The sequence below is a fragment of the Anas acuta genome, chromosome 11 (assembly GCF_963932015.1).
Source record: "Anas acuta chromosome 11, bAnaAcu1.1, whole genome shotgun sequence".
In the NCBI taxonomy this organism is placed as follows: Eukaryota; Metazoa; Chordata; class Aves; order Anseriformes; family Anatidae; genus Anas; species Anas acuta.
Window position 1 is genome coordinate 710,902 of NC_088989.1, and position 13,388 is coordinate 724,289.

General features: G+C 44.2%; 2 protein-coding genes and 1 long non-coding RNA gene across 5 annotated transcripts; 2 read left to right on the forward strand and 1 right to left on the reverse strand.

Annotated features, from left to right (window-relative positions):
• The first annotated feature begins 74 nt into the window (after window positions 1-74).
• Window positions 75-6,556, forward strand: SEC13 (SEC13 homolog, nuclear pore and COPII coat complex component). Its single transcript, XM_068694889.1, has 9 exons — window positions 75-208; window positions 390-434; window positions 1,122-1,237; window positions 1,682-1,833; window positions 2,662-2,795; window positions 3,559-3,692; window positions 4,183-4,303; window positions 5,112-5,258; window positions 5,721-6,556. Exons 1-9 carry the CDS (start codon window positions 206-208, stop codon window positions 5,829-5,831), a joined length of 963 nt encoding a protein of 320 aa, XP_068550990.1. The 5' UTR covers window positions 75-205; the 3' UTR covers window positions 5,832-6,556.
• On the reverse strand, window positions 6,383-13,041 carry LOC137862648 (uncharacterized). Of its 2 annotated transcripts, none has more exons than XR_011100452.1 (2): window positions 12,738-13,041; window positions 6,383-6,713 (listed from the first exon to the last, which is right to left on the reverse strand). It is a non-coding gene; the product is annotated as an uncharacterized lncRNA (long non-coding RNA). The 2 variants fall into 2 exon arrangements; XR_011100453.1 differs by lacking the exon at window positions 12,738-13,041 and adding an exon at window positions 11,447-12,342.
• Window positions 6,699-10,733, forward strand: GHRL (ghrelin and obestatin prepropeptide). 2 transcript variants are annotated; one of them, XM_068694894.1, is made up of 4 exons: window positions 7,365-8,240; window positions 8,710-8,823; window positions 9,281-9,389; window positions 10,236-10,733. In XM_068694894.1, exons 1-4 carry the CDS (start codon window positions 8,124-8,126, stop codon window positions 10,253-10,255), a joined length of 360 nt encoding a protein of 119 aa, XP_068550995.1. In that variant the 5' UTR covers window positions 7,365-8,123; the 3' UTR covers window positions 10,256-10,733. The 2 variants fall into 2 exon arrangements, with proteins under 2 accessions (XP_068550994.1, XP_068550995.1); XM_068694893.1 differs by lacking the exon at window positions 10,236-10,733 and having other exon boundaries at window positions 6,699-8,240; window positions 9,281-9,470.
• Window positions 13,042-13,388: the final 347 nt, after the last annotated feature.

Here is a 13,388-nt window from a genome sequence, read left to right on the forward strand (position 1 = left end):
TGCCCGTGCCCGGCCGCTGGGGGAGCGAGAGCGGCGCGGGGGGGGTGGGGCGGGGCCTGGGCGCGGGCGGAACCCGGCGGCGGGGAGCGGGGAGCGGCGGCGCCGTTTGGGGGCCGGACCGGAGCCCGGCGCTGTGCAGCGCCCCGCGCCCTGCCACGTCGGAGCTGCGCGGCCGCCGGGCGGGCTGCCCGCTGCCAACAACAACATGGTACTGCCGGGACGGGGGGACCGGGACGGGACCTCGGGCGGGATAGGGGAGAGGAGCGGAGGGCGGCGGGGCGAGCCGGGGCCGGGCCGGGCCGGGCCGGGCCTGGGCCTCTGCGGGCTGCCGGCACCGGGCCCCGAGCCCCGAGGCCCGGGCGTTGTCTGAGCGCGTCCCTTCCCCGCAGGTCTCCGTGATCAACACCGTGGACACCTCGCACGAGGACATGATCGTGAGTGCGGCCCTGCTGCCCCCACCGCCGGGAGGCGCGGCCCGGGGCCTGGGGGCTGCCCCTGCCCATGCCCTGCTGAGCGCGGCTGGGAGCGGAGCTGGGGGAGCGCGGAGGGCTCCGGCGCTGAACGCCTCCGTGCCCGGCCCCGCTCGTGTGAAGCGAAACGCATGGGGAGCGGGCGGGGCAAACCCCGGGGGGGGGGGGGGGGGCAGCCGCTGTGCCTGTGCCCAGGTGTGGCTGGGAGCGGACACACGTGTGTGGGAGGGAGGGTTTCAAAGCAACTTGTAAACGCAAGGGCTGCGCTTAAATAATGGCATTTCAAGCGTAAATAAGGGTGCAGCATTTTTACACCAATGTTACATGACTAGAAACAAAGGTACATTCGGTGGTGGGGGCGTTAGGCCCAGAGGCCCCACAGCCCTGTCCTGGGGTGCTGTGTGTGCCCACCGCCTGCCTGGGCTCTGGCCACATAACGATTGTGTAGTGAGAACAGCGGCTGGGGGAGAAAAGACCCGTGCTTCACATAGAAGCTTCACAAGAGGATAGCTTACAAGCTATCCTCTTTAACCTGTCGGGCTGAGACTTGGTGATCTTTTCACAATTCATAGAGCTACTTTTAAAATGTAGGAATACCCGTTAAGAAAGCAGAAGCCGGGTGTGCTGACAGCACCTCTCATTGCCTTACAGCACGATGCTCAGATGGATTACTATGGCACCCGGTTAGCGACCTGCTCTTCAGACAGATCCGTAAAAATCTTTGATGTTCGGAACGGAGGGCAAATCCTCATCGCTGACCTAAGAGGGTAAAGTGTCTTAAAAAGAAGTGGAAGCAGAAGTTTATAGCGTTTTGTCATTTTCCCTTTTGGTAGCATCAGATGCATGGTAAATCCCTCTGGGGTAGTTCTTCCTGTTGCTGAATAACTGTTGGGAGCTGTGAGAGGGGACAGAGAGCCAGTTAAAAGTACAACTGCTTTTCTGATTCATTGCCAGCTTAAGACTTGTAATTTTCTACAAGTAAGCTCACCATCTTAATTGCTAGCATAAGGATAAAGGGTTGGAATTGTTTTCTATGGTAGTGGCTTTGCCCGCAGCCTTACGTGCTATTTTTCATCTTGGCGTTACTTGTGTTCTTTGTGTCACTGTCCCAGCCCTGTGCAGAGCACCAGTTCACGGTACGATGGCTGTCAAACAGCCACAACTGGAATTCGTTTCTCTCGGCTTTGTCCAAACAATGCTGTTTCTTGCAGGCATGAAGGTCCAGTGTGGCAAGTTGCATGGGCTCATCCGATGTATGGAAATATCTTGGCTTCCTGTTCCTATGACAGGAAGGTCATTATCTGGAAGGAAGAAAATGGCACGTGGGAAAAGACATACGAGTACACGGGGCACGACTCGTCAGGTGCGTGGTGTCTGGAGCTGGGACGTGAAACTGGGGTTATGAGGAGGGTTGGGGTTGGAATAAATCCATCGTTGTTAAGGAAGAAAGCCTCTTTCAGACAGACTGGTAGATTAATGGAGAGGCAGTAAGTCTACTCAGCACGGGGGAAACGGTGATGTAGCGGCATACTGCAGGATAAGCCACCTTGATTCATACAGTGTGTGTATAGGAGTTGTTTTTACAAGGAAATCTGTTTCAAATAAGACAGGGTAGTGAATTGTTGAGGCAGTATCATACGCACTGTGGGAAGGAGGGAAGGAAGAAGCTGAGTTTTAGCATGCTGTGTTTTGTTTTCCAAGAGAGACTGTCTTGTTGAAATCATCGGTCTTACTGCAGGCAAACTTGAGAAGTCTCCACGTTTCTTGGTATTCCAAAGTCCAGCAACACCGATACTGGCCACCTGACAAGGGAAAGAGAGACATGTCTTGCTCAGTATTATCCTCAAAGGCATTGAGTAGAACACTTTTAATCCATGCTTCTGAGGCCAGGCCTGGATTAAAAATGAGAAAAGGGCTTTTTCTTTGATACACACCTTTTGTTTGGTTACAAAACTAGACTTCCAATACTATGCTAGGCTATCAGCTTTTGCTCTAGAGCCAGTGATACTCTTGATATTCTTGTAGAGGATAGGCAGAGTTTTTTATCTCATTAAAAGTGCTGCATTGATGGTCTCTTTCAAAAATGGGGCCAAAAACAAAGGCAGTTTTCCATTATTCACTAATACTAGCCAGTGATTTGGTTAATCTTAGTTAGTCACTGTGTTACAACCCAGTCTGTCTCACCCCTCAGTGAACTCCGTCTGCTGGGCACCACACGACTACGGGTTGATACTGGCCTGCGGGAGCTCTGACGGAGCCATTTCGTTGTTGAGCTACACAGGTGACGGGCAATGGGAAGTCAAAAAGATCAGCAACGCACATACTGTAAGTCTGCGTCTTGGGAGCAGTGCAGAGTTCTTGGAGCTACGGATGATGTGTAGGCTGGATAAATACTGAAATACAACGAAATGTGAAACGTTCTCCAAAATCAAAACTAACTTGTTTTAAATAAATCCAGTGTAGGAAGGTATGCTTTGTAGTAAGTAAAATAAGGTAGAAAAGATGTGAAAGCCATTCAACAGCACTGCTAATATGACTTTATTAAACATTAGTGCTGTTCTGAAAGTACTTTGATACTAAGAACATGTCCTGCAATCTGGCTGTGAATAAACTGAAGCTGGAAAAACTTGTGATTTCCCCAAGCAGTGGGGATTTTTGCTTAAGTGCAACTTGATAAGCATCTAAGCCATTAATGACAGTGGCTTGCAATAACAGGAGATTGGGCTGTGGACCCGCAGATTCCTTCTGCTGCATTCCTAAATCTTAGCAACTGCATGTGTCTTGCATCTTTTCCTTTTTTAATCTGTCTCCGCTGTTTACGTATCTAAGATGATATTTGCCCAGTTACTTAGTTACCTAAGACTTTCTGAATAAATGCCCTGTTGAGACTAGACTGTATCTGGAATTCTTATTCATCCAGTGTCCATCCAGCATTGCACAAGAATTCTAGTTTCCTAAACAGGGCTTATTTCTCCTCCTCCCACCCCAAAATAGCCAGTATGCTAGGTGTCCTCTGCCCCCTCAGCAGCTTTCTATTTATTTAAAGCAAGCAACTTTTAGTAATGACTTTTTTTTTTCCCTTAACTAGATTGGATGTAACGCAGTTAGCTGGGCTCCTGCTGTTGTACCAGGCAGCCTTATAGAACAACCATCTGGTCAAAAACCAAACTACATCAAAAGGTTTGCATCTGGTGGCTGTGACAACCTTGTGAAGATCTGGAAGTAAGTGCTCAGTTGCCAGTTCTCAGAACCTTTAAAATGTGTTCTTCTTTATAGTCTCTGAACATCCCTGTTGGCATCTCTATGCTTTCATTTTAAATTATTATTCTTTCTAGAGAAATACTTCAAAACTAGAAACAACTTGGTGACTTCCAAATACTTACAGCAATTCATGTCAGACCTGCTTAATCTTGTCTTGAAAAGTGGCTTTTTAATCATTGTTGATTACATTTGTTATTTGGATAATAGCAGATCTTTGCACAGCAACTGAAGACCAGTTACTCTTGTCCTGTGCTGCATTCTGTCCTCTTGACTGGATTCTGTGTAAGCCATAGAGTCTTTTTTGGAGAAGAGTAGGAAACGGTTGTGCTTTGTATTGGTTGGATGAACCAGGAGTCTGAAAGCTACGAAAACCATCTTCCAGAACGGGAGCTGGAAAGTATGACTGTCTGCTGCTGCCGCCACCCTTCTAATTGTATAAATGTGTTTTCAGAGAAGAAGACGGTCAGTGGAAAGAAGAGCAGAAGCTGGAGGCTCACAGTGACTGGGTTCGAGATGTGGCCTGGGCTCCATCCATAGGTTTGCCAACAAGCACCATTGCTAGCTGCTCACAGGTGAGGCTTCCTTTGGAGTGGCAGGGGCAGGCTCTCGTTGCCTCCATTGCCATTTACAAGAGAAAAGGGGAAGGAAGTAAAGGAATAGTAAAGGTAGAACTGTTGTAACAGGTCCTCTTGGTAATCCTCTTCTGTATCTGGGCCTGTGCTTGAAGGCCTTTGAGTCCTGTTCCCATCAAACTCAGAGGCCCAAGGGAAGTATTTCTGGACAAAGGTTTGTGTGGGTGTGACTCTGTGCCAAGTACTACCTTTGGGTTTGAGAAGTGTGAGCAGAAGGGGCTCACTGTAAGGAAGGGCTTCAAACTGAAGTTGTATTTTAATGTCTCTAGACCAAACTCACTGCGCTTCTAGCAAAAACTACTGTTTTCTAGTAACTTGCATTCTTAATCATTGTCAGCTCTGATGTCCTCATGCTTCATATTGACTCTAGTGTTTCAGCTGCTTATAGGAATTCTGGAACTGCTTGATTTTATAGCAAGAGGGCGACTCAGTAAGCTGCTAACTTGCTGTCATGAGATTAGAAAAGAAAATACCAGCAGATACATATGTATTTTGAGAGTATTCCCCTGGTCTTTGCAAGTTGTCGCTTGTGTGCAGTTTTCCTCATCAGAGCTGTGCTTACACCTTGCCTTTGCCTGTAGTAAGAACAAAGCCCCTTCGCTGTGTTGAGCAAAAATCGATGTAAATACATCTAGAGCTCCTAGCAGAGCTGGGACGTGCAGGTACGGTCATAGCTGGAAATGCAAGCAAGCTTGGTTTTTCTGTTAAAACCAGTGGTCCAACCAACTCAGCGTTCTTGCTTTTACAGGATGGCAGAGTGTTTATCTGGACGTGTGATGACGCCTCTGGAAACTCGTGGTCCCCAAAACTGCTGCACAAGTTCAATGATGTTGTCTGGCATGTGAGTTGGTCCATTACTGCAAATATTCTTGCAGTGTCCGGAGGAGACAATAAAGTGAGTACTGCTGCCTCAGCTTTTACTCTTGCATGTGCTATTTTCAGAAGAGCTGGGATGAGACAGGGTATTCTCGCTTCTGTTGTTTGAATCAAGACTGTTAAAGATACTGCTTTGCTGCAAGTGTTGTTTTTGTTTTTTTTTTTTTCTTTTGGATTACCAAAAGGGGAGGAAAGACCCTAACCCCTGGCAAACTGCTCTCACTGCATTCTTACTCCTTAATGGAGACTGGAAATGCAGGCTTAATTTCATTTTGTAGGATACTACCACCAGATTTCACTCTCCCCCTCTATCAGTGGATAATTTAGTACACAGTGATAACTAGTTGATAACTTAGACATCCCTGCAGTGCCTGACTTCTGTAGTTTGGTGATAGGCTACAACTACAGGTGTGATCATTACAAGGAAACGAGAAACTGAGAATATGTTACAGCTGAAACTTCTTTCTGCTCTGTTTTCAAGGTCACGCTATGGAAAGAATCAGTAGATGGACTGTGGGCATGCATCAGCGATGTCAACAAGGGCCAAGGAGGAGTGTCTGCCGTTACAGAGGGGCAGCAGAATGAGCAGTGATGCAGGAGTGAGCAGTCCAGCAGCAGGAAGTGATCACTAATACCTGATTTGCAATGTTTCTTGACTCAGATGAGAACTGGTTTTATCTAAACTGGATGTGAACTTGGGAAATAATTATCCAATTTTATGAGCACTCTATAACCAATGCTGGGAGGCTACAATGTGTTGATAATCAGCCTTAATTGACATTCCCTTAAATTAAAGGTGAATATCAGAGCAAAGTACTGTGCCTTGTGCTACTCCTTGGTGCTGTAAAAGTTGTACCCTGCCTTCTGGTTTAGGGATCAGATTTAATTGGATATGCTGGGGTCAGACTTCCCGCACTGGAGTAGGAGCAGGAGGAGGCAGGCTGTCACGGTGCCGATGCCTGAACCCTTCTGTGCGCGGGGACAAGTGTTCTGGCCATTCAAGTAGGGGGGAGGGCTGGTGGAGTTACCAACAGGAGGTGACATCCTGGCAGTAGTGAAGTGGTGCTTAGATCCTCCCAAAAAAAACATGCTTTATGTGGGTACATGAAAGTCTCCATGTTTTCCTGAAGATGAAAGGAGTAGTGGAATGCACATGTATTTTGCTTTATGGTAATCTCAAACCTGGTTATTTAACCAACATCAACAAATCAAAATACAATTTGGAGGTTTTTTTTTTTCTTTTAGCCGTACCACACTTCTGTACTGTACCTCAGGTTTTTGTTTAGATACCAACGGAATAAAATCTTATTGCTTAAAGCCTGGTTTGCTGCATTTGGTAATCTTTCACGGGGGCCTTATCAGGTTTGTCTACAGCCTACCTTCAAACATGCAGCAGTGTGGTGGCCTCTCATCTATGGTACTAGCTTTGTAGCAGATGGGAAGTTAGTAGTCCACTGGAGTCTAACGGTACACACTGTAAGAAGGAAGAAAATGAAAACATGTTTGAATACAGCTGTGAAGGCAAGTGATACCCCCTCCTGGAATAGGTCTTACTGAGGGCAGAACTTTATTCTCTTGCCTGAATTGCAGTGGCATGTAACAGGTGTGTAAGGCTCAAACAAACCAGTTTTCAGCATGTTATCAGCTAAAAGCTGAAGCACTCTTCACACCCCACAAAAGGGGAAGCACTTAACTAAAAGGTCCCATTTTTCCTTGATGCTTCATACCTGTTCTCTAAAGTAATGGTTCCAATGCATGCTCTTCATTTTCACTTAGTTGAGGATGATGTTCTCCTTCTCTAGAAGAACCTCATTTCTGAAGCTATCTATAATAGCTAAAGAACATCCTAGTTTCTCCAACAAAACCACATATCAATTACCTCCCTATATACCAAAGCAGCACGCAATGTTCCTGTTCTTGCTTAAACGCATGGCAGCCTTCACACACACACACACAGTTGTCTAAAAGTTTAACATTGCATTCAGACTTGCTTTGAAATCACGCAGCAAAGTAGTGTGTTCTTTCATTTTCCATTTCTATTAAGATCTTAACTGCTAAACTGAAAAGGCTGCCTTACGTTCCCAGGATCTTACCCCTTCTCCATTTTTCAGCATGCAATATCTGATCAATGTAACATTTTGTTTTTAAAGTAATGGAAGCAATGTTTCCTAGGTATCATCTTCAGTTCCAGTCTTTCAGCAAAAGACAACAAAATTTGATAAAACAGAACCCAGTTACACCATTTCAGATAACAATAAAAATGCTTTGAGGCATTTCCTTTTTGAAAAATACACATTACAACCATTAATTTTTAAAAAGAACAATGTTAATGCCATGGGAAGAAAAACAAAAACAAAACCTCTCACTCCAGTCCCTACACCATTTCATTATAAATAAAAACAGACGCAGCAATGGATGTGTGCAGTTTCCACCTTTCTGTTGATTTTGTTATCTTACAAGCTGACTGAGTTTCCAAGGAATGTGAGTACATATCAGGCTGCATTTCCAGAAATGTCATGGCACAGAACAAATATTCCTCTCTCTATAAAACGCTTCGGAAAGCAGCAGCTTGGTGTAGCTACAAAACTACCCAAGTGACGTGTTGGAGGATCTCTGGCTTCTGCTGGTTTTCCCGTGTAATTCCTCTCTGCTAACCCATCGGCTCCATCAGTTGCAGTTATTACAATTTAGTTACAGAAGAAATCACTGTAAGTAGTAATCTCTTTTTGTCCTTTTGCATGGAACAAATGTGTTTTCACATTCATTTTTAGAAATGACTTCAAGTCAGGAGAAACATTTTCACTGGATCGGGAATCAATTAAATACAGAGATTATAGAATGAGTTTAATTTTTCATTCTGTTTTTAGGTTTGACACACCACCTAATGAAGAAAATCATGCTCAGAGGTACTCTGCTGGGAATTCTCCTTTTCAGCATCCTCCGGACAGAAACTGCTTTGGCTGGCTCTAGTTTTTTAAGCCCTGAATTTAAAAAAATACAGGTAAAATTTGTGAATAATACGTTTTCAAAATTGTCCTCCTCCATAATTCCTTAAAGCCCAGATTCTTTACAACATTCAGTGTAGGTTTTAGAAGATAGTTTCTGGAGGAGGAAGGAGTTATTCCAGAGAACTACCGTAACAAACCATTAGCGTAGAATCCATGCTCTGAGAATACACTAATCTCACTCACTAAGAATGAATCATTTAAAAAAAGAACAACTGAAGACAGAGCAGCCATTTAAATAATTTGTTAAACCACATAATTTTGTTAAACCCAATCCCCGTTAAAGTGAAGGCAGTGATAGCAGTGCTGTTGTTCTATACCTACACAGCCACCTAACTTTAAAAGAAGCCTCTGATGCCCTTACCCAATTGGCAGTATCTGTGTTAATTACAGGTTCTGATTCCCCACGACAGAGTAGTTTGAGCATGGAAAGACTACATGGATGTTATTTTGCTTGCTTTCTAGCAACAAAATGATCCAACAAAAACAACAGCAAAAATACATCGCCGAGGCACAGAGGGCTTCTGGGATGCAGATAAAGCAGGGGCAGAAGATGGCAACGACAGTATTGAACTCAAGGTTCGTATTTGTGCCCACATACAAGTTCAGGAGATGGGCTTGGGGTGGGAATACTCCTTCTGTCACAGGAGGTAGTACATCTGAAAGCCACTATCGGGTTTAATTTGAAAGTCAAGTAGAAGACACATGAAATCTGCTAGCACTGATGGTATGAAATAATTTAAAATTATCTGCACTAAGATCCCAATCTGCTGTTAAGGATTCACTTACATTTCAGAGCTAACATATAACAATACGAGTTCCTTGCCGTTTTCTCTCCTCCTGTTTGCTGTGCAGTTTGGCCTGCAGCAGCTAGATGCTGTGTTTGTCAGGTACCGATTACACGCCTCAGCACCGTTAAAGGAACCAATAACATTCTTATACCTCTTGTGCATCATCACGCACATGCATGAAGTTAACCTGCAGGGTCCTGGTCCAAAAATTGTCCATTAAACTCTGTCTTTTAATGTTTTTACAGTTTCATGTTCCCTTTGAAATTGGTGTCAAGATAACAGAAGAGGAGTATCAAGAGTATGGACAAACGCTGGAGAAGATGCTACAGGACATTCTCAAAGACAATGCTAAAGGTACTTTCAACCAAATCATAGCAGCAGAGATTTATATATATACATACATGTATATGTGATATATTTATCATCTAAGTTGTTATGTAAAGCAATCATAGCAGCATTTTAGAAGTGATTGGGCAGAAGTTACCACTATGAGAACTGCTAAAATATCTGATGTTCAGAAAATGCTAATTGAACTTTGAACAACCACATCAGAGTACCTTAGGAAGCAGGGGAAGGCTTCCTTTCCTTACACTGCCCATCTTTTTTTTTTTTTGTTGTTCCCAATGCCCTCAGTTCCCAGCATTTCCATATCTTCTCAGCTATGTCCTTCACACTTTTCATGCCAAAATGTGTCAAAACCAGTATCTTATTGTTAACTAGAATGGCTCTAGCTGTTTCACTGATAAAGTTCTAATGACTAACTCCTACCACAAACTGATTATTTATTTATTTATTTATTTTACTTTTATAGCCTTTCTCTCTTTATTTGCACTCATCTATATTAAGCTCTCCTTTCCAAATCTTTTAACGTGTATGTCAGTCTTCATATCTGTATTACACATTCCAACTACAAATCACCTCAGGCTTCCTCTTTCACCTTGCTTTTCAGGATCCCAAGATTCTGCCCCAAGCTCTTCTCTGTTCTTCTCTAAAGTCCTTCTGAAAGGCTACTTCTATGGCCATTACACAGACAAGATAGTGTTATGCATTCCTGCCCATGTAGAATGTAACTACGTGAAAGGCTTCTGCCTTCTGTCTTCTTTTGAGCGCTTGTGGCACTTCTGGACAGATTGATTATCAAAACAGGATTTTCAGAAGAATACTACAATTTTCAAAATAATTTGTCTTTTGTCTTTTTAGAAACTCCAGTGAAAAGCTGAGGCAAGCTGAAGGACAACCACAGCACTTGATGAGCTGATTTAAGTTCTACTTTAAAATGCAATTATTACTGATTTCACAGCTGTTAAGAAGAAGGAAGTACATGCACCTGTGTAGTTTGCCCTGACAAAAAGACATCATACAGATGGACTTTTAAGTAAAAATACAAGATCTACAACCAAAAATAGTACAGGGCAATGTTCATTGCAGGTGGATGTGTAGGCTTATTTCTTCTTTTCCTTAGTAACTACTGTGATTATTCTACATGACATGCTTGAAATCTATATGAAACTCGTCTAGAACTGATGGAAACATCTTCTTACGCTTCTGTACACATCTATAATAGAAAATAAAGTTAATGCTGAAACTGCAATTACTTGTTATTTTTAAGAGTATCTCAAATTAGACAGTTCATGTAATAAACTGCAAACTAGATGCACATGGAATCAACTTTCAGTTGCCAAATTGTCAATGGAGGTGTTAACATGGATATTATCAGAGAAATTACCCAATATCTCTTCCAGTTTTAAAAAAATAATCCAGTTAACTTACTTGAATTCAGAACTATCTCCATACTAATGCTGAATATCAGAGGGAAACAAGGTAATTTTGGTGCTACACGCGCATACACCAGTATGCTCCACTGTAGCACGTATTCTCTTCTGTACCTAAGCATTTGCATGCTTCCAAAAAGGCTAAATGAATGCCCCTATGGAGATCGATGAATCCGTAAAGATTTTTTGGACTTCACTCCTCAAGACATTCTGTAAAGTACTCTTGAACAAGCTGATGTGATATGGGTAAACACAACTGCAATGGACAGTTCTTAGCTGTGTTTCGTTTTCCTGACACAGAATTAATTGCCCAGCTGAAGTGATCCCTCTGCACAGCACACAACAAGCACGGCTTGTGTTACATACTCCACCCGAAGGCAAACCAGAATTGGGCATCTTGTTGAGCAGAACATTCAAAGGTTGCCAAACAACAAAACAAACAAACAAAAACCCCTTTGTACCTAAATGTGTGCAGTATTTTCTATTTTGCAAATACAACATCAACCTCAAGAGGGTAGCATAGCCTAGTAACGCACTGCTTTCTTACGGACAAAATAGGTCCGATGTGCTTATCTGCCTAGAAGGCAACGAGGAAGCATCAGATTCTACAAATAATCTGTTCAAACGAATTTTTTTTACAGTCTCTCTTCCTTTGTATGCAGAAGAATAAGTAAGCAAAGCAGTGCATCCCGCAGAGAGATCCTAGAAGTGCTCAGGAATGGTTCCACATCACTGCAGATGGCAGCAAAGCGATGGCTAAAGATAAGAACGAAGCATTGGATGGGAATTGTTACTACCTGATTTGGAGAATAGAGACTAAACTTAGTGAGAGGTCAAAGACAGCACCTTTCTCTTTTGAGTTAACTACTTTTGAGCTCTCTAGCTAACTGTGAAGAATAATGGAAATTCAACTAGCAGGTTAAAAGCTTAAAAGCTAAGGGAAATTCTCTTAAATAGCATCACCTGTGACCTGTTTCCACACGAAAATGGGCTAATAATCACTGGAACCATTTTTTGGTTTGTTTCTAATGCAAGATGTGCACTTTGTATACTATCAGTTTCAAAACACTTTGTCACCGCCAGATTCCCTACAGTTTTGCTCTCATCACGCTTAACCTCAGAGTAAAACACATCAGAATTTGTCTATTTATATGGTAGCATTAGCTGATAGACATCATGGGATATTCAATGAGATTCAGACAACATTACCAAGTTATACAAACAAAGCTAGGGTAAATAGTTAAAGAGCTTGTGACTGGTTTTGACAACAAAATACTTGATGTACATTATGGTTTCATGGCCTCACTTCAGATAAAAATTTGCCTTTTCATAAGCCTGATGGTCTACAGGAAGCAGCCAAATACAGTAAGCAAAGCAAAAAAGGAAAGTAATTCTGTTGCAACAAAGGATTTTTACACCAGCTTCCTATGTAAAGAGAAGTCCTTTCACAATCCATTATGTTTTTCATTGCAGTTTGTTGCAAGAACAGTGAGTGAAGATTTGAAAGACTTCCAGGGAGAGGTATTACTTCGTGACTAGAGTCGGAGTGCTGGGAACAGCACCAGAAGTCACAGATGACGTTAGATTGCCCTCCCAAGAGTCATTAACAGCAGAAAAAGGAAATGATGAGTAAAACCTGAAGGATGAATTTACACTTGCATTTACCATAGCATCATAGAATCATTCAGGTTGGAAAAGCCCTGTAAGATCATCAGGTCCAACCTTTAACCTAGTTCTGAAGTCCGCCACTAAAGCACATCGCTAAGCTCTACATCTGCACATTTCTTGAAGACCTCCAGGGACGGTGCCTCAGCCACTTCCCTGGGCAGCCTGTTCCAACACCTCACAACCGCCTCAGTGAAGAAATTTCCCCTAATATCCAACCTAAACTTCCCCTGGTTCAACCTGAGGCCATTTCCCTTCATCTTACCGCTTGGTGCTCGGGAGAAGAGCCCAATCCCCACGTCGCCCCAACCTCCTTTAAGGCGAAGTACAGCAGGGGCTGCCCTGAGCCTCCTCTGCGGGCCGAACACCCCCAGCTCCCCCAGCCGCAGACCCACGGAGCCTTTCCGGGCTTGTTTTCAGTGACTGAACCAAATACTGGCTGGAAACTGCTGTTGGCAGGAGCTTTGTGGGACTGACTGATGATGAGCAGTGACACCACGTCATTTTGTTGTGTGTGTGTTTTTATATGACTACGACTATGGTTTTGTGCTTTCAGACACAGGCAGCTCCCCTCAGGCGGCCCGGGGAGGCGCCCCCAGCCCCACTCCGCGCCCCGCCTCCACAGCGGCGCCTCAGGGGACGGCCCGGGGGCGGGACCTGCGGCCGGGCCCCGGCGCCGATTGGCTGTCCCGGGGCGGCTCCTGGCAGCGATTGGCCGGGCCGGGCCGGGCGGGAAGCGCCGTGAGGCAGCAGGCACGTGGTAATTAGCGCCAGGCACGTGACTCGTTAATGAAGCGCGAGCTCATGATGAGGTGCGAACAAAGATGTTGAGGCGCTTCCCCGTGAACACACCTTACTTCAGGAGGCTGGCCTAGGGCAGTTGTCTGTGCTACGACTCACAAAAAAGCAGGATGTA

Excerpts from the sequence above, each read along its gene's own strand:
- SEC13 (XM_068694889.1), top strand. Across the intron at positions 1,834-2,661 it reads CACGGGGCACGACTCGTCAG|TGAACTCCGTCTGCTGGGCA; the intron begins GTGCGTGGTGTC and ends CTCACCCCTCAG. Across the intron at positions 3,693-4,182 it reads AACCTTGTGAAGATCTGGAA|AGAAGAAGACGGTCAGTGGA; the intron begins GTAAGTGCTCAG and ends ATGTGTTTTCAG.
- GHRL (XM_068694893.1), top strand. The coding sequence starts at position 8,124 with ATGAAGAAAATCATGCTCAGAGGTACTCTGCTGGGAATTCTCCTTTTC. Across the intron at positions 8,241-8,709 it reads CTGAATTTAAAAAAATACAG|CAACAAAATGATCCAACAAA; the intron begins GTAAAATTTGTG and ends CTTGCTTTCTAG. Across the intron at positions 8,824-9,280 it reads ACGACAGTATTGAACTCAAG|TTTCATGTTCCCTTTGAAAT; the intron begins GTTCGTATTTGT and ends ATGTTTTTACAG.